The sequence below is a fragment of the Pseudorca crassidens genome, chromosome 16, assembly GCF_039906515.1.
Source record: "Pseudorca crassidens isolate mPseCra1 chromosome 16, mPseCra1.hap1, whole genome shotgun sequence".
NCBI classification, from domain to species: Eukaryota; Metazoa; Chordata; class Mammalia; order Artiodactyla; family Delphinidae; genus Pseudorca; species Pseudorca crassidens.
The window spans coordinates 2060575-2080025 of record NC_090311.1 but is presented as its reverse complement, the minus strand read 5'-3'; the positions used below and the strand labels follow the sequence as shown (position 1 = coordinate 2080025).

Below are 19451 nucleotides of genomic sequence, written 5' to 3'. Positions count from 1 at the left end.
CAGTGCCCACCTTGTAGGGTCGTTGTGAGAATGCAATGAAGTAATCCAGGCCACTCCCTCAGGGCAGCCCCTCACTCAGCGGGTGCCTCCCTCCCTCCCTCCCTCTTTCCCTCTCTTCTTCCGTTTCTTCCTTCCTTCCCTCTCTCCTTCTTCCTTCTGTCCTTCCCTCCTAATACTATACTTTGAGAGACTTTGAAGAAATAGAAGGTTTTTGATTTGACCATTGCCTGAACGCAGAACTTGAGATGGGAAGAGAAATAAATGCCGACTCAGGCTGAGATGGGCGACTGCAGCCCTGGTGATTCCATCTTCTGTAAAGACAGTGCTGACATCTGAGCATCACCTGGTTCTGGAGAAAAAACCAAATGTGGCTGGTGGGGTTGAAGACGCTCCCCAGGTGGGGACGTCTTGCTGCAAAACCTGGGGCAAATGATGGGAGCGCTCTGGACCTTTTTTTTTTTTTTTTGGTAAAACAGATAGTTTGGACAGGAAGCTCTTTACACGTCTCCAGGCACTGCAGTTCTGTGATGCAAATGCGACCCTGTTCTTTAGTCCTGTTGAAATATTTAAACATCTTGATTCTGCCATCAATTTATTAGCTCTGTCTCCCAATTTTGCAGTTCCTATAAATGTGATAAGCGAGCCTCCTGTCTCTTGGTCCAATCCATGCTTTCCTGCTGGTGATGAGCACGGACAGGGCGGCCACCGCGCCCAGAGGTCTGGGGGGCCCTGGTCTGCCTCCTGCACAGTCTGTGTCTGCTCCTGCCATGGCCACCGTCTGGGGTCCCCGCTGGTGGCCGGCCCATGGTGACCTCCGAGGCTGTGCAGCCCCGGGTAAGGAGGGCCACTGAGTGACTTGGGTTTTGTGCCAACCCACACTTACTCCCTCCCTGCCCCTAGGCTGCTCCCTCCCTGCTAGGGATGCCTTCCTGCTTAACCCACCAGCTGTCCATAAACAGTGACCGCTGGAGGCCACAAGCCGCCAGCCCCCAGGGCGGGTGAGCAGAGCGGTGTCCTTGCAAGGATGGTCCTATGAGACAACGAAGAATGTACCTGGTCTTTATCCCCATTCCTGGCTCAGAGCTTCAAAAAGGTGTGAAAACTGCTGAGTGAAAGGAGCCCTTTTGGCCACACCTGAGTTGACGCCAGCAAGGCAATGCAGAGTGGGCCTGAGATGCTTTCAAAGGAGGGGTGGCCCACCCTGTGACTAGAGGGTTGGAACTTTCAGTCTCACGCCCCCCACCTGAGGAAGGGCAGGGGGCTGGTGACTGAGTTCATTCACACAGCCAGTGACTGAAGCGCTCGTGCCTGCTTCACGACACCGGATGTAAACTCTGCAGAATGCGGCTGGGGATCTTCCAGGCGGGATCGCATATCCGTGTAAAGGGAGGGGCTGGCAGGCGCACACTGCGACTCCACGGGGACGGCAGCTCCTGTGCTCGGGCCCCTCCTGGACCTCAAGCCCTGCTTCTGTTCCCTTTGGCTGTTCCTGAGCTGTACCCTTTATAACAAAACCGTCACCCTAAGCATAGCGCCCTCCTGAGTTCTGTGAGTCATTCTAGAGAATCATCAAACCTGCAGAGCGGACGTGGGAACCCCTGAATTTACAGCCAAGTGAGCCAGAGGTGGGCACGGCCAGGGGACTCCACTTTCCACTGACATCTAAAGTGGGGCGGGGTCTTGTTGGGACTGAGCCCTTGACCTGGGGGTCTGCACTCACTCCAGGGGTTCGGGCCAGAGCAGTGCTGTCAGGAGGAGCGGCAGCTCAGTTTGTATCAACCCTGTGCAGCGGTGTGGCCCTCGTCAGCCAGGGCAGCCGGCACGGCTCCCGGGCGCCACCGTTCCCTCATCGGTGACCCCAGTGACCCCGGCTTGGCTGTAGGGCTCAGCTAATCTCCCTGCCCTGGAAGAGCTCCCGAGGGGCACACTTGTAGGATGGACACAGGCCCCCCACGGCCCCAGGCTCACCTATGTGAGAGAGGGGCAGAGAGCAATAACTAATCAACCTACTAAGTGTGCAGTTAGGTGGGGTATTCAGAGATGTTACCCGACTAGGAAGTTTAACACAAAAAAACCCAGATGCGGGTGGGATAGGGGCCATCATGGGGGCAGGCGGGACCCTGGGGGTCAGGGCTGCCTCCAGAAAAGGGTGCCTGGGAGCACATCCCAGAGAGTGAAGGAGGTCCGTGCACGTGTGGAGAAGGGGACCAGGGCTCTGCTGTGCAAAGGCCCTACAGAGCATCCAGAATGTTCCAGAGACAGCCAAAAGGAGGCCACGTGGCTGGAGCACCTGAGTGCTCACAGGGGCAGTGCTCACAGGTCCCTGGGGTCTCCTGGGCCCTGGTGGTGGCGGGGGGACACGGCCTGTTACCCGAGTGAAGTGGGGAGACCCGGAAGGTTAGGCGTGGTGTGTCCTACGGTCCCCGCTGCCCCAACCCCTGACTGGGCCCTCTTCCCCTTTGACTGCTCGGCCAGCGATGCCCCAGGTGTGAGGTCCAGGGCCGGCTCGGGCAGCTGACGTGGGGTCCCTACCGTGGCCTGCGTCTGGAGCACGTGGTTATTCATCCTCAAGACTCCGGGGGGCTGAGGTTTGCCAGCCCACATCTTCCCAAACGTTTCCTGGACATGAAACGATTCCTGAATGCCTGTTTCCTCGGTGTGCTTTTCCAGCTCCTTCATTATTCTAGGCGGCGCACAAGATGCTGCTGCTGCCTGCGGGGAACGACGGAGTTGACAGGTGCAGCGCATGCACAGAGACCCCGCGTCCCCTGCAGAGGCTCTCGGGGCTGTTAGTACCGTGCATTCCCCTTGCTGCTTTACAGACGCTCTGACCTGCTGACATCACAAGCTTCACGCAGGTTTGCACATGAGGCTGCGCCCTTTGGTCCATGCTTGTCACCCAGTTTGTGCATTTGACCTTGGACGTGTCCCCAAGGCTGTATTTTAGGGGCTCTGTTACCAGACTCTGAGCGATGAAAAGTCCAGCTGAGAGGTATTCATGTCATATTCCCTCAGGCATATTCCCGCAGGCAGAAAAGCCAGGAAGACAGCCCGAGACTCTGACGAAATCTTAACTGACTCTGAAAATGAGCTGAAGTTTTCAAAGCAAATGGTGGATGCCAAAAAGTAGCAGCATATATCAGACAAATTCAGGGAAAGAAAGGCTATTGGACCAAAGAGAGGTCTGAAAAGACACCTCAGAGATCCAAGAAATTAGAAATAAAAAAGGAAAAAAAACACTTCAGAAATGAAGAATAAACCAGAAGTTGCACAAACTTGAGTAGAATAAATGCCACACAGGTAATGCCTTAAGACTAACAGAAGTTGAGGAGAGGAAAATCAAAAAACAACAAGAAAATACATAAGAAGGATGCAAAACAAAGTGACACAGCAGAAGGGCAGAGAAGAACCAAACAGCATACTTGGAGCTGCCGACGTGGAAACTCAAAGCAAAGAAATAGAACGAATACTAAAATGTAATTCAAAAAAATACCTTTATATAGAAAAGATGCACACCTGCACTTTGAAAAGGTGCACATCATACCTGGGACAATTACCCAAGAATCACCAAGATAGAGACACACTGTGTCATTTAAAGGCTAAAATTAAAAACTAAGATGGATTGAAACACATCAACTGTGTGTCAATCTAGGGATTCATAATAAATTTGTCATCATTGGAGGATGCTCTTGCTAGAGAGCTGACACAGTATTTTGAAAATCAGTATGAAAGGGAAGGAACCGAGCATCTACCCTGCTTCTTCTGTTTGAACAATACCTCAGTGGAACCAAGTGGTTTATGAGGGTATGTTTTTCTTTATAAAAGTAGTTAAGGTAATAAATGCAAATGAAATAATATAATTAAAATATCAGCACGAAAAAGTCCTTCTAGAAATAGAGGATCTGGACAAGTCACCTGCTCACATCACAAAAGACAGACTACCAGACATCACATGTCTCTCGACAGAAGGAACTTAACACTACCATGAAGAATCCTTCCCCAGACAGTAATCAAACTTGAACTGATACAGCCTCCTGGTCTGACTACAGAGTTACAGAACTTACTAGGGCCGGGAGAACCAGTCAAAGCACACCACGGAGATTCAGTGCTACCAGTGGGTCAAGGTCCAGACTATGGGAAACTCCACAGTTGAGAAGAAATTCTGGTTTCTTTAAACACAAATGAAAAAAAAAACAAAAAACAAAAAACGCTGAGGCAGAAGGAAGGAAACTTACAGATTAAAATAGATTTAGGAGAGAGCCACAGAGGGCTATGTACAAACTTAATTTAGATCTTGATTTGAAAAATAAAATTGTAAAATAAAATAAAAGTCAAGGAAATCTGAACAATGTCTGGGAGGCTCTTTGATAATAGAAAGGAATTATTATTTGTTGTTTATTTTTTAGGTGTGACTATGGTTGCATTAAAAAAATCCTTATTGTTTAGTTATGTGCTCTGATATATTTACAAATGAAATTTATATGACAGCTGGGGTTTGTTTCAAAATCATCTGAGTTGAGGGGGCAGGAGAACTAAAGATGAACATTGGCCTCGAGATAGTTGCTGAAGCTGGGAAATGTGTACCTGGGGGTTAAATATCCTGTTCCATTTTTTATATTGAAACTTTTCATATTAAAAAGTTAAAAGGGACTTCTCTGGTGGTCTGCTGCAGAGGGCCCGGGCTTGATCCCTGGTCGGGGAACTAAGAACCCACGAGCCATGCAGTGTGGCCAAAAAAAAAAAAGTTAAAAATGGGCAAATCAACTCTGATCTCTTCATTGGGCACATTGAGCCATTTCCACTGTGTTGGGCCTTTTCCAGCACCATGTCTGACAGTGGAATAAACTCATAGCCGCTCTCTGTCTCCCCTCCCATCATATGAAGATCTCTTTGCCTTACTAGACGTCATCTCAGCTGGGCCTTTTGAATTTGCCTGAGCTGCCTCTTCCCTCAGCGCTCATTTCTCCGTGGCCTCTCCCTGCGCTGACAGCAAATCTCTCATCGTCCTCCATCCTCTTCAGGACCAGCCTCCATCCCCATCACTGGGGCAGCAAACATCGAGCTGAGCACGCTTTCCGGCAGAAGGCGTCGCAAGATTGAACAGAGCTAAACCATTAATTACCACAAATAGAGGCCAAATACGTGGAGATATGACGGAAGACTCTCAGCTGACTGCACAGTTATACCCCCAAGGGGCTGTACAGAATGGGCCGAGATTCTTGATAACCAGTCTTGGGAAGAGGATGGGGGGTCGACGTGAGATGTACTCCCCGCCTGGCGATGTCTCTCTGTGTCCCTGCGATGAGGTGCAACAAACCTCCGGCAGACCATAATCACAAAATAAATAGGGATTAACTCGATCACACAGAAGGATTGCTGAAGACACACCTGCCATCTGCAAGGAGGCACATCTCCTCCAGTGCCCACTTCCTAGAGTCCTCTGCTCCCTTGAGAAATCTGTCAAAAACCTACTTAATATTTAAGACTCAACTGACACGTCACCTCCCTGATTGCCTGATGTCCCCATGGCCTTGTCGAAGTCCCCGAACTGCTTTATCACGGATACAGCACTGGCTGGGATGCAATAGCTCCGGTGTTGATGGGAATCTCAGAGACCTGACCCCTGGGCCGTCCCTGCCCACAGCAGGAACTCAAATCAGACAGCAGCTACGGCTCCAAACATGCAGAGACCCAGGCTTGTCCACCCGGAGACCCTAAGGAGAAGCCAGGGGTTCATGTTTTATAATCCTTTTGTGGAGAGAAAATAAATGCCAGGTAATATTTATGCTTCAGTCTGAAAGGACAACTTAGAATACCACGACAAATGACTGTGCACACAGTCTTCTCATGGACAGGTATCAACGAGGCGTCCATCCCAGGTAGGATGTCCTAATGACACAGGGCACAGACTCCGTACGGTTTACAAAACCGCAGGTTTCTATAGAAACTAAAATCATGAACTATGTACAGAGACTCACTTACAAGGCAAGTGGATGTTAATAATTCATTTTCCATGCATGTCCAAGGCCACAAAGAGACGCACACTGCCCCATCTTATGAAGAAATCCAGACTCCGGCACCGGCACTGGACTGTAGATCATTCTCTTGTTATCTTGGGACACATCAAAGATGTAATTTTTTTTTTTTTCGGTACGCGGGCCTCTCACTGTTGTGGCCTCTCCCGTTGCGGAGCACAGGCTTCAGACGCGCAGGCTCAGCGGCCATGGCTCACGGGCCCAGCCGCTCCGCGGCATGTGGGATCTTCCCGGACCGGGGCACGAACCCGCGTCCCCCGCAACGGCAGGCAGACTCTCAGCCGCTGCGCCACCAGGGAAGCCCCCAAAGATGTAATTTTATAGCAATCTTAATTGGGATGCACACACTTCCTAGCATCACCTTATAGCATTTCAGAGGAGCCATGCTCTTACTTTCTCAATAGCTAACTTGTCTGGGATTCTGGAAATCATGTACGCGGAAATGAAAGAGCTGGTCTCACAGGTCATGTGAGGACAGGTGCAGCATGCTGGCCCCTCCTTGCTGCCCACACTCACTGACCATCCTTTGCCTTTGCATCTTGGGTGGCAGCAGCAGCAGCTGTCTATGAACAGAGGGTTTCCTTTCCTCTGTCACAGCTGACTCTCTCTAGGTGTGTGGGCTTGATCTGGGGACAGGCTCAGGGGTGGCGGCTACAAAACCTCCAGACACTAGATTGTTTGGTCTTGTCCTGTCTTTTGGATGGCGGTATCCGTTTTTTGTCCTAGACAGATGCCCCCTGCCCCAGGGGGCCCCCAGGTGGGATGCAGAATTGCAGGTGGATGGATCATAGCCTCACAGCTCTGTGAGGGCACCTCGGTGTCACAGATGGGCGTGGGGGCTGGGGACTACCTCCTCAGGCTGCCCCCAAATCCTTAAAGATGCAGCCTGGTCCAGGGGACACGCTTTCAGTGTGACTTGGTCACCTTGGTTTGTCAAGAGGGGAGTAATGGAGGGCGTATTTGGGGAAAGCAGAAAAGGGCCACAAGGTCCCTTCTTGCTAATTCCACGCTCTTGTGTCTCCAGCCGTGGCTGTGTGTGACTCCACGGAAGCACCTACTGTAGAAGGTCAGCTTTACCCCTTACATCCAAGGCCATCAGCGGGGCTTCCCCAAAGTTTACGCGCTACCACAATAAACAGTGTTCCAAACCAAGGGATTTCTTTTAGTCACTTACCGTAAAAGGCTCCTGTACCCAATGGCCTAGAAACATAAACACATTTCCAAAGCCGTGGGGCCGATGATATTGAAAAACTCAAAAAAGTAACTGCACCCTGTCACACTACAGAAAACCACTAGTTTAGCAGGAATCCCCCGGCTCGGCAACCGGCAGAAACTGGCACCCCGTGAAGGGGCTGGAAGCCATACGTACCACTGACAGTTTCTTTACTAACGGGTTTTGTAAAGAGTGATCATTTCACTCTGGCTTTTAAACCAAATGACATACTTTTGCTGAATCCTTCAAATAATTCAACTCAATGATTTGAAATAAATTCTAAATTCTTTAAGTAGACAGCACGTTTGAAAAGCAGGTCTGAACCAAAAACAACCTACACGTCAGAAACCAGCCGAACCCCTGGGCACTGCACACAGCGGGGAGACGCAAACCATCAATTTTCCGGTCCCAGGGGAGACACACTATCGTGCGTCACAAACACATTCCATTAAACAGTAAGTAACACGCTATCTGGAACCGCGCTTACCAGGCAGTTGAAAATACTTGGGGAATTTGAAAGCTTGTCATTGTGACATATTTCCCTTCCCAGGGAACTTTAGGAAAAGTTATCATCTGGACCTGAATCATATGCACAGCTGATTTAATCCCATCTGTGTAAGAATGTTCAAAATGCACATGAACCGGGCCAGGGTGTGGAAAAGACGCAGGGAGCACAGAGCTGCGTCCAGAATGCGCCCTGTAGTTCAGAGGCCAGGATACGGCCGCTGAAGAGTCATAATTTGCAGAAGCATTTAAGTGCTTTCTGATGTGAAAAATTACACTATGGATACGAAAGGGAAGGTCAAAAGGGACTGATTTTGGCGGGTTCTCTGGAGCCTGGCCTCTTACTAGTTAGGCAGCGTCTACTAAATACACGTGCCCAGAAGCAGCTGGAAGCTTGAGGAGTCCTTGGGCTCCTTGGTCAGTAAGACAACAACCTTCCCCAAAAGGACAAAAGTGCCAAGACGATGCTGGTGTCCGTGCACCCGAGTGAAGAGCTCTGAGCAAGGGGCACGCAGGCCCAGGCTGGGAGGCAGCTTTGGAAGAAGCCACGAGGGCGAGGCTTCCCCTAGAGTGGGCGCAGTGTGCAAAGCGGCTCAGAAGTGAGTGACCAGGACTCACGGAACATTCCAGACCCTGAGTGCAGATCCCCAACTTCCGCTGAAACCTTTTCCCCCGGATCTCAGTGGCAGAACAGAGTGACCCAGGGACCGAGGCCTGAACCATGGCGGGAGCTGGGTGCCTGGGTACCTGAGGGCCGAGGGGGCTTGGAATCATATGATGGCCAAAAGCTTCATGCAAACACCCGTGTTGGTTTCAGAGTCAGTGCTGAGTCATGGAAGAAGTCTTTCAGGTGATGAAAACCGAGACTAATCCTTTGACATTATTTCAATGCCAAGTGTTCAGAGTTTGGGGCCAGTCGCACGGGAAAATGAATAAAACTGGGTGATACAGGCAGACATCCCCACTCCTTCGGAGCTAGCTGAGACCTCCCTCCTGCACGAGTTCAAAACGCATCCAGTAATGGCCAGAGTGCTGCTTCTCTTGTGTCTCAGGAAGCCCATCTTTTTTTAAAATTATATACATTTATCCAAAGATCACAGAGACTGGCTTAGCTGACAACCAGGGTGTGAACATAACAATAAAGAGATGACGCTTGATTTCCTTTCCTGGAGCCCTTGGTCCCCAATGAAGACACTTGGTGTCCATCCTCTGCGGCCCACGCAAGTGTCCTTTGACCCCAAAAGTGACTGTCTAAGCAGAGGATATGGGGGAGCAGAAAAACAGAGGCCTGGGCGATTGGGTGGGAGGTACCTTGCTCCAGCACGGCAGGGAGCCCCCGGTCCCGCCAAACTGCTGCCCCTGGTCTCCTTCACCCGCGGAAGGAGACCCCACCCTCCACCCAGACTGCCTTCCTGTCTTGGGAAGGACACTGCTTACCCTTCCCTGCATTGTTTCCAGAAAGTTCTGTGGTGTCTGCTTGGTACCAGTTAAAATGACAATATACCTGGGCCCTGGTCAGCGAAACAGTTTTGTGAGGGGTGCACAGTGGAAAAAGGCCAAAGGTGTTGAAATAAAAGGAATAATGTACCCACTTAGGACTAATTCTGTAGGCTTGTGTCTCCACAGGCACCCTGAGCCCTGGCTGCCAGCCCTGCCTCCACTTCCTCTCTCCCTTCCTCTCCCGCCATCTCTCACCAGGAAGCCACAGGGCAAGGGTGGAGCGGTGGGAACGGGCACAGGTTCTGAGCCCAGACTGCATTTCGCCCCATCACCGCGAACATTTGTTACTGCAAAAGGACTTCTTCTAAGGCACATTTTTTAAAGAGAAAATACGCACCGTGCACACATCCTGACAGCTGCTCGGGGATTCCTGCCGCAGGCCAGGGGTGTCCCATGATGGGGGCTGATAAATGGGCACCCGGCACAGGACTGAATGCACTGCTAGGCTGGGATGAGGGCCATTCCCGCCGGGACATGGGAACCACGTTGGCTCAGGAAGTGGCCTCGTGGGTCCTGTTTTAGATTCGCTTTCATCCTTCCCTGCCTCGTGCCTCCCACCTCCCCCTTCTGGGAACTTGGACACACGGACCCCGAATTTTACCCCTTTACGTAGAACTCAGTAGGAAAGGGACCACAGACCGGGCCTTCCAGGAGGGGAAAGCGGGAACCACCATTCCCCGCCCCCGGCTTGAAAGGAAGGGGCGGAGTTCCCTCCCTCCTGTGCTGTGGCCACAGGTAAACCGTGACAAGCAAACGTGGATGGAGAACGTATTCTCCTGGGGCCACAGGAAGTCACACGGGCAACATCTCACCAGGGCATCACCCACTTTGCAGATGAGAAGCCTGATGTGGGAGTGAAATTACTTTGCCCAAAGTCACTAAGCAAGCCAGACACGGAGCTGGACCTCCAGCCCGGGGCTGCCAGACGCACAACGCACCGCCCACCCAGCGCCACCTTCACCTCCGTGCTCTGTCCACTCCTCAGGGCCCCCAAAGCAAGGCTAGGGGTGAACGTGGCCCCGGGGAGGCCAGGGGAGGGGAGAGGACATCCAGTGTAGAGCCGGGGCACCCAGAGCACGTTCTGCTAAGACAGACCTGGGACCCCCGCCCTCTGTTTAGGGGTTGGACCCATTCTTGGATCAGTCAATAGAGTCACAGTGATCCCTTCTCTTCCTCCACCACCTAGTCATCCCTCGAGAAAGGTGCGCAGGAAAGCATGTGGCCACCTACCGATTCCTCTTGGTTCTCACGTGTGGGTCTTCCCTGCCGTCTTCGGAACTTGATCCATCGCCGGGCGTGGCTGAAAGAAAGCCAAGGTCACCTGTTAACACGGAGCCTGTGGCTTTGACAAACCATTGGGAAGCATCACTTTCGAGCAGACTCATCTTGAAATTAAGAAAACAGACTTCCCTTAAAGATGGACCTCAAATCCTGTAACTACGCTCTCAGGGTGCACCCCTTTCATATTTCAGCAGAAGAGAAATCTGATGTGCTTTGGTGCAGAGAAGTCATCTCTAGCTGCTGGCTGTGTAGAGGCTGCTGGACCTTCCAGAAGGGCTGGAGGAGGAAGGGGCGTCCACCTGGCCCCACCCCTGACAGGACTTAGGCCCTGGACCAGCTCTGCTAGCCACGCTGCCTTCACGTCCTTGTGCTTGAACCACAGACCCGGACTCCCCGCTTTGTCTCCTGCAATGAACCCGATTTCTCCTGCATGCGGCGTGCCCACCACTGCTGTCTACAAGTCTGCTTTCTAAAAGCTAAATTGATTTTGAAGTCGGGTCCCCTACTTACACCCTGAAGAGGTTGGCCCTATAAATGTTAGATGAGCTTTCGGAATGAGAAAGTAAAAAGGTGCTTTGGTGTTTCATATCTGTCTCCAAAAGGAAAGAGGAAAAATGAGTATAAAGATGGTTCTAGATCATCATTGTTTTGGTGTTGACAGGTTGAATGAGGTCCAAACACTCCCTGGCATCACAACGGCCTCCTTGCCTGCTTTTTATTCTGTGTCTGTCATCCCCAAGAAACCGCTTTCTCATAACCACGTCCTGTGTGGGCACAGGGGCAAGGTTCTGGGCTCTGCAGTGCGTGACCCATGTCCTCACCCGCTGCCCCCGTCCCCCAGGACTGCTTGAACCCACGTCCTTCCTGAGGACGCTCTGTAATGAGCTCATAATGAATGTGAAGCTTATGGGAAAAAATATGAATTTCCACGACTGCAAAGCCCTCCACACCTTTTCTTTCTATAAAACCTGACGGTTCTCCATACGCGCGGTTTGAAATCCCAGCAGTGCCCCCCTGCTCCGGCTCCACCCCCCATCGACTCTCCGGTTCGCTTTCGGTGCATAGCGTGGGGCTGCAGCGAGCTGAGAGGGTTGGGTTCTGGTGGCCTCTTCCCACCGACGGCCCGTCCACAGCGGGTCCTGCCCAGTACAGCACTGGGACCAGTGAGCGCTCCCTCGGGGAGAGCCCAAGCCCAGGTGGGCCTTTCAGGGCTCTCCAGCGGGGCTCTCCCCACCTTGGCTCCAGCGACACGTGGGGCTGGATGATGGGGCGTCCCGTGCACCATAGGGTATTGGCAGCATCCCTGGTCTCTGACCCCCAGACGCCCGGCACCCCTCCCGGTACTGACAACCACAGATGCCTCCAGGAGTTGCCAAATGTCCCCCAAGGGACAGAGCCTCACCCCACCCCCTGCCCCGATGAGAACCAGGGGTCTAGAGAGACCTTTGCGGTGACAGAGCTAACGGCCGGGGACGGGCTTTCTTCTTCACTCCCGTGCTCTCTCCCCACGCGCCCATACGTGGCGCCGACAGTCAAGCCCCTCTCTGCTGTGCCCCCAGAAGGCGCACTTACCTCCCCGGCTCCTGCCCGGCTCTCCACCTCCGTGTCCCACGGGCCCCTCATCTCAGCACATTCCACCTGGATCCACCCTCGCTCCCACTCTCCCGTCTCAGCCTCCAGTCCACCGACACCCCTCCACGTAGGAGCTGCGACTCTCCCTTACGATGCCCCTCCTGGCCCCCACTGGCTCTGGCTGGCTTTTGAAGAAGGAGTGGGTTGTGTTTGCTTGTCCTTCAGGCGGATACGCAGAGACATCATCATCCAGACATTTACTAAGGTGTAGACGAGGCAGCCCTCCCCCGCACCCCGCACAGGACACACTCGGGAAGACCAAAGGCAAGCCAGGAAAACTGAAGAAATACTGTTTTTACGTGAGGTCACACAATTATAAAGATGTTGGTTATTTTCTAGGGTGTTTTTGTTCATTTTGAAGAATTCTATCACGAGTGAAGTTTCCTGATCAAGATTCAAATTTCAGAAGTCATAAAGGAAAACACAAATTTACTGCCTTTAAAAATACAAGACCAAAGGAATGTCAGGAAAAACGGTGGAATAGGGGACTCTCGGGTCCGTCCCTCCACCAAAACAGCTGCTGAACTGCAAAAGTGACTGGAGTCAAGTATTTGAGAACTCTGGAAGCTTCAACATCAAGGGCAGTGCTGGCTGCGGGGAGAGGCTGCTGTCCTTCAGCTGACCTCAGACACAACGGAACAGAAACTTCAGTTTGGGGACTGAAAGTGACAAGGAATACACACATAAAAACTAGTTTGGAGGGACTTCCCTGGTGGTCCAGGGGCTGAGACTCTGCACTCCCAATGCAGGGGGTCCGGATTTGATCCCCGCTCAGGGAACTAGAGCCCGCATGCCGCAACTAAGACCCAGTGCAGCCGAATAAATAAATAAATATTTTCACAAACTAGTTTGGAAAAGTCACAAATGGGCGGCTCCAGCCCTCAACAAGCAGGAATCAGAAACCCTTGAGGAGTAGGAGAACCACGTTGCCAGTGTTGCCACATCGTCACACTCAGAAAGTCCAGATCTCGACCAAAACTACAAAGCATACAAAGAAATAAGAAAGAAAGTATGGTCCATTCACATGAAAAAAAAAGAATTTGACAGCAACCGTCTCTGAAAAAGCCCAAGTACCAAAATTCACTCAAAATGGCTGAAAGAGCTAAACTTAAGAGCTAAAACTATGCAAATCTCAGACAAAAACGTAGGGGCTAAAAGCCAAGATGCTGGATTCGAAAATGGTCTCTTAGATATGACACCAAAACACTGGCAATAAAAGAAAAAAAATAGATAAACTGGACTTAATAAAAAATTTTAAATTTCTTGCATAAAAGAACACTATCAACAGAGTGAAAAAGCAAACCACAGAATGGGCACCACATTTGCAAATTAAATATCTGATAAGGGATTCATGATATATATAAAACCCCTACAACTCAGCCACAACAACTAAAACAACAACAGCCCAGTTACAAACGGGCAAAGACTTAAATGGACCTTTCTCCAAAGAAGACACGCAGAAAGCCCATGAAAAGGTGCTCAGCACGGAGTCATTAGGGAAATGGAAACCAAAACCGCAATGAGGTACCACTTCACACACTCTGATGGTAATAAAATAATAATAAGAAGAATTTTAAAAAGGAAGACAAGTGTTGGCAAATAATATGGAGAAGGACGTGGAACCCATGGGCACTAATGGTGGGAATGAAAGATGGGGCAGCTGCTGTGGTAAAAGGTTTGACCGCTACTCTAAGAGTTCAACATAGAATTACCATGTGAGCCAGAAATTCTACTCCCAGGTATGCACCAAAAAGAACTGAAAACAAGGATTCAAACAGATATTTGTACGCCAACGTTCATAGCAGCATTATTCACAACAGCAAAAAAGTGGAAACAACCCGAGAGTCCATCAGCAGGTGAACCAATAAGCAATGTGTGGTTTATCCCTACAATGGAATACTACTCAGCTGTGAAAAGGAATGAAGCATTGACACGTGCTGTAACATGGATGGGCCTTGAAAACGTTATGCTAAGTGAAATAAACCAGACACAAGTGGACAAATACTGCATGATTCCACTTACATGAGGCATATAGAACAGGCTAATCTATAGACATGGGAAGTAGGGTAGAGGTTACCAGGGGAATTATCAATAAACAGTTACAGGGTTTCTGTTTTGGGGGAGGAAAAAGATGGGAAATAATGGTGATGGTTACATAATACTGTGAAGGTATTACTGATAAATGCCTCTGAACTGTGCACTTAAAAATGGTTAGAAAGGCAAACTTCATGATATGTGTGTTTTACCACAGTAAGAAAAAAATTCAAGATCAATTCGTTTTATGGAAAAAGAAATCAAAAGAAAAATATTGGAATCACACTATAGAAAAAATATCGATCTCCTTGATTTACAGGACTCTGTATAATTCAATACGGAAGACAAACACACACTTCACAGGAATACAGAACAACACAAATGGCCAATCAACCAGTTGAAAGGTTCAATTTCACTCCCAATTAAAGAAATGCCAACTGACACAATGAATGGGTCTAAAAACTTAAGATTGGGTGATGTACAGTGCTTAAAATGCATGTACCTTTTGACCTGGCAATTCCAGTAATGTGAATTTATACAAGAAAAGTACTCGCAAAAATGCTCCTAAGATAAATATATGTGTACAAAGGTGTTCATATCAGCATTCTGTGTGTGTATGAACAAACAGATGACCTACAAGTCCACCAACTGGAAAGAGTCATGGGTATCCAGCCGAGAGAGAGGGCAGAGAGAGAAAGAGAGAGAAGAGAGATGGGCTATGGGGGGAGCGGGGCTCAGAACACGGGGAGCCGGAAAGATACCCACAATGGTGAAAAGCAGAAAGTGCAACATGTCAATTCCTCAGCTGTCCTACTAAAAATATATTCAATACATACTCACAGACATCTACCTATTTTCAAAATTTATTGTCTTATGCCTTTAACCGGCAAGGAAAGGCATGTACATTTTTTTAAAAAAAGGCACTGAGCGGGCTTCCCTTGTGACGCAGTGGTTGAGAGTCCGCCTGCCGATGCAGGGGACACGGGTTCGTGCCCTGGTCCGGGAGGATCCCACGTGCCACGGAGCAGCTGGGCCCGTGAGCCATGGCCGCTGCGCGTCCGGAGCCTGTGCTCCGCAACGGGAGAGGCCACAGCAGTGAGAGGCCCGCGTACGGCAAAAAAAAAAAAAAGGCACTGAGCATACAGTGAGGCTGGAGCAGGTGGTCAAAGCTCTTCTGAGTCTGTGAGTCAAATGTCTTCCTTTGGGCAAGTGGAGGTGATGACCCCTATTATGTTCGGTCCCCTCTCTCAGAAGGGAAGGCACAATGTCTGGTTAAACTTGCTGGAGAACTGCAGGAGCGGATTTGTTGGGGGAGGGCATGTTTGCATTCAGAGGAGAACCCTGGTATGCGGCATACACCTGTGCCCCAGGCAGATGCAACTTGGAAGAGTCCAGGGCTGTAGTTGCCCCCGGGGACCTAGGAACAGTGGCGCTCCGGCCTGTGAACTGCGCGAGTCCAAAGTCACTCCTGAATGGCAGGTGCTGGTCACCAAGGCCGGGGTCGCGTCCATCACCTGAGCGGGCTCCGCTCCTCCGCTTCCAGACTCACTAGCTTTTTCCAGGGGAGCCGTACGCCCTTAACACAGATAAGCTTCCACCTTAACACACGTGAGCAAAGCACGTGACCTGAGATCTTCGGGAAGTTCTAGGGGCGTCTGCAAGCATCTGGCTGAAAAGACTGACAGCGGGTCAAATAGCCTTGATATTCAAGAAATGCACCGTCTGCTCAGCGGAACAAGACCTCAAAGTTCCTCCAGCCTGGGAACGCCCACAGCCCACAAGGTGCTGGCCCGAGGTGGGGCTGTCATAGCAGTGGGATGGCCCCTCCGGCCGAAGCTCGGTCCTTTCACCGGGGTGTCTGCAAACAAGGCAGTCTGGGAACCTAGCAGACAGAATGATGCAGTGCTTCCGTCCTGGTCTCTGCGAGTCATCGACCCCTAGTGGGTCGCCTGCCCAATGAGGCAGCGCTGAGCTGAAACCTTCGTCAGCTCCTGAGACTGTGGCCTGGGAACCCTGCCGAGAGAACGTGTGCTCTGCCCACCTGGCACGTTTGGGGAAAATGGCCCCGGATGGAAGCCTGGCTGGGCCGTCCCAGCTCCACCGGCACAACGGCTGCCCTCATTCCCGGGCCAGGAGGGCGGGGCAGCTTGAAGCACTAAGTTCTGGGGAAACTGCTTTGAAAAATGCTGTCCCTGTCTCACCTGTTTAGCAGTCCTGGGTCTTGAAGGCACAGAGACAGGACATAACCCCTTTACCAGCACTAATTCCGGGTGGGATCCAGAAACCTGCATGAGCCCTGGCCCTGCCCGTCCAGCAAACTGAAGGCGAGTGTTACAGAGCATCGTAAAGACCCCGCGGAGCCTGCCCGTCCGGCTCCTCCCTTTGCCCATCACAGGCTGCCTGGTCAATTCTGTCAATAAGCGATTCTCTGGAGGGATGGCCTGTCTCCACTCACCTCCCTTACTTGCGGTCCTGTTACAGGGGCTGATCAGTGTGGGCACCGATGCTGGTAACGGCGTCATTCATTGTGCAAAGAGGAGGCGCAGGCCAGGCTGCCAGGTGGCGGCGGGCTGTGGACGGAACACAGGTCCCAGGTGATGGTCAGGGTTCCTCCCAAACAGCCAGGGCAGATGACTTCTGCATGGGGAGAGCCCCTCTCACCCACCTGAGTCCTCGCGGATGAACGAGGCACCTGTTTGCCACTTTGGAGAACACCCAGCATCTGCGTTTTCAGCAGTCCTGGGTCTTCTGGAGTACCGGGCACCTGGTCCCACTGTGTGGTGTAGATCAGTGCACCGTCCCTGGGCAAACAGTGCTCGGGATGGTGACCCGTTCACAAGTCCTAGCTGGGATTACTCACAGGGACGGTTCCATGTCCTCCTTGGTGAAACGCGTGTCATTGTCAATGTACATTTGTCTTGAATATAAACGACTGAAATGTTTACAGAGCAACTGAAGCCAAGTGACTTCCTGCCACGTGGAAGCGCCAGGCTCCCCGCACCCGACTGTCCTGTGTCAGGCGCAGGGAGCAAAACGATTTCCAGAAGCTCCTTTTTATCGTATGCTCGTAAGATGCCCGGCGAGGCCGCCCCTCCTTAGATCTGGAGTCAGACCCTCCGGGGTGCAAACCCTGGTCCCCCACTGGATAGAAGTGTGACCTTGAGCACGTCAGTTGGTCTCCTTTCTTTAATTCCCTCTTCTGTAAAACAGGTATAAAGATGATGGATTGCAGAATAATGGCCTCCAAAGATGTCCACAACCTGATCCCTGGAACCTGTGAATACATTAGGTTGCGAGGCGAGGGGGATGAAGGTTCCTAACCGGTCGACCTTGAGACGGTGGTGAGCCTAAGCCATCCAGAAGGGCCCAGTGTCATCACAAGGACCCTGAACAGTGGAAGAGGGAGGCGGAAGACTCATTCAGAGAAAAGGGCTGAAGATGCATTGCTGCTGCTTTGGAGCGGGTGGGCAGGGCCATGGAGCCCAGGAAACCAGGGGGCCTCTTGAAGCCGGAAGAGGCAGGGGAACGAGTTCTCTCCTAGTGCCTCCGGAAGGAATGCAGGTCCAACAACAGCAGTGAGACGTAAGCTGGGTTTCTGAGCTCCAGGACTGGAAGGTAATACAGTGGTGTTGGTTTACGCCACTGAGTTTGTGATGATGTGTTGCAGCAGCAAAAGGAAGCTGATATAGATGCTGCCCACCTCCTGCAGCTGCGGTGAGCATGAGGAAACAAGCGCCCCTTTTCCCTGCAGGTTCCCTCCCCGCTCCCCCCTCCGCACTTCTCGCCCCCCCCCCAACGCTCCCCGCCCCCCGCCCCAGCCCCGCTTCCTGTCCTCCTCATCCACTGGGAGGCACCCGAGGGAGACGAAAGGCAGGAGAGAGGGGCTGGGAGACACTCCTCCTAATCTCTGTCCCCGCCTCCTGTCTCCCCCACCCCAGAGGATGGGCCCACAGGCGTTTCATCTGATCGCCCTCTGATACACCCCACCAGACGGCGCCAAACCCTCCCAGCAGAAGGGACGGAACCCGCTGTGGACGGTGCAGGTGACCAGGCAGCAGGTGCCTCAGCCAGACTGCAGGGAGATTTCTACCTCGGACAAGAAAAGAGGTCGCCTGCCATTGCAGTCAACGAAGAATGTTTGTTTGACCGCTGACAAGCCATGAGCCACAGCAGCTGTCCTGATCGTGGGCCCTGAGGGGACTTCAGGATGGAGAAAAGCAGGACACCGGCCCTAGATAGTTGAGATGCATATCTAAGGAATGATTTCAATGAGCCCAGACTCTGGGATCTTCCCACAGAAAAGCACTGGAATCATTAACTTGAGATGTCTGGTTTTTATGATTAGCTGTAATCTTTGATGTTCCATTAAATGTGTGTGTCGTTTTTGTTTTTCCTCAACAAAACCTCCTACATACGCTGGCTCCTTCCCTGGCCTCTTTGGAGCAGATCCTCAGAGCCATCTGAGAGGCTGTCCCCCTGGCTTTCAGTCCTCAGTAGGTCCCCGAATAAAACGTTAACTCACAACTTTCAGTCTTCCTTCAGTCTACACTCCCCATCGCTCAGAAGAGAGGTCTTTGGTGCTGCAGGTAAATACAGTGGAAGAACTGAGTCTCTAAGAGATCTGAGAAATGCTGAAGCTGGCGGAAGAACACACATGGGCATGGTACCCTCCACGCTGCAGAGCCTGTAGCAGCCCCGAGAACATCAGGACACAGAACGGATGCGGGGTGAAGGCGGTACTTCTCGTTTCACGTTAGCTCAACGGGCCCTTATTCCCAACTAGCAGTGTGTCTGCTAGAGACCTAAAAAATCTGGATGTGCTGCAAGATAATTAGGAAATAATTCAGGCCTTCATCTGAACCTCTCAGCAATGAAAACAGGATGGAGAAAAAGGCGACTTTTCCCTTAGTTGCCGAATGATGAACCGCTTAGCACTTTTGGCATCCCTGTATCCTTTCCCCGTAGTTGTCTGACACTCTTAGCTCTCCCTTCCACAGCTGACATTCCTAGTACACACACACACACACACACACACATGCCCCTTCAAACCTACTAGCAGTTAAACGTGGCAGTGATTTTGTCAAGTTCATTTATTCCATTTGTCTATTGAAAAATAATCAATATCAACTGGAATGTTTAATGCTTCCATTTCAGGAGAGAAACAGGTTTTTAATACTCAAATCTATAATGACTCATAGTTGAACAAAATGTGAAAAACAAAATTCTACACTGAGAACACTCTCTTCTAGAGC

At 51.2% G+C, this 19451-nt stretch overlaps 1 protein-coding gene across 1 annotated transcript in view; it reads right to left on the bottom strand.

Moving 5' to 3' along the window:
- Positions 1-19451, bottom strand: part of TCERG1L (transcription elongation regulator 1 like) — a 192157-nt gene that overhangs the window by 31676 nt on the left and 141030 nt on the right. Inside the window, exon 8 of the mRNA XM_067708849.1 lies at positions 10483-10552. Within this exon, the coding sequence (XP_067564950.1) occupies positions 10483-10552 (70 nt within the window). The remainder of the gene's footprint in view (positions 1-10482; positions 10553-19451) is intronic.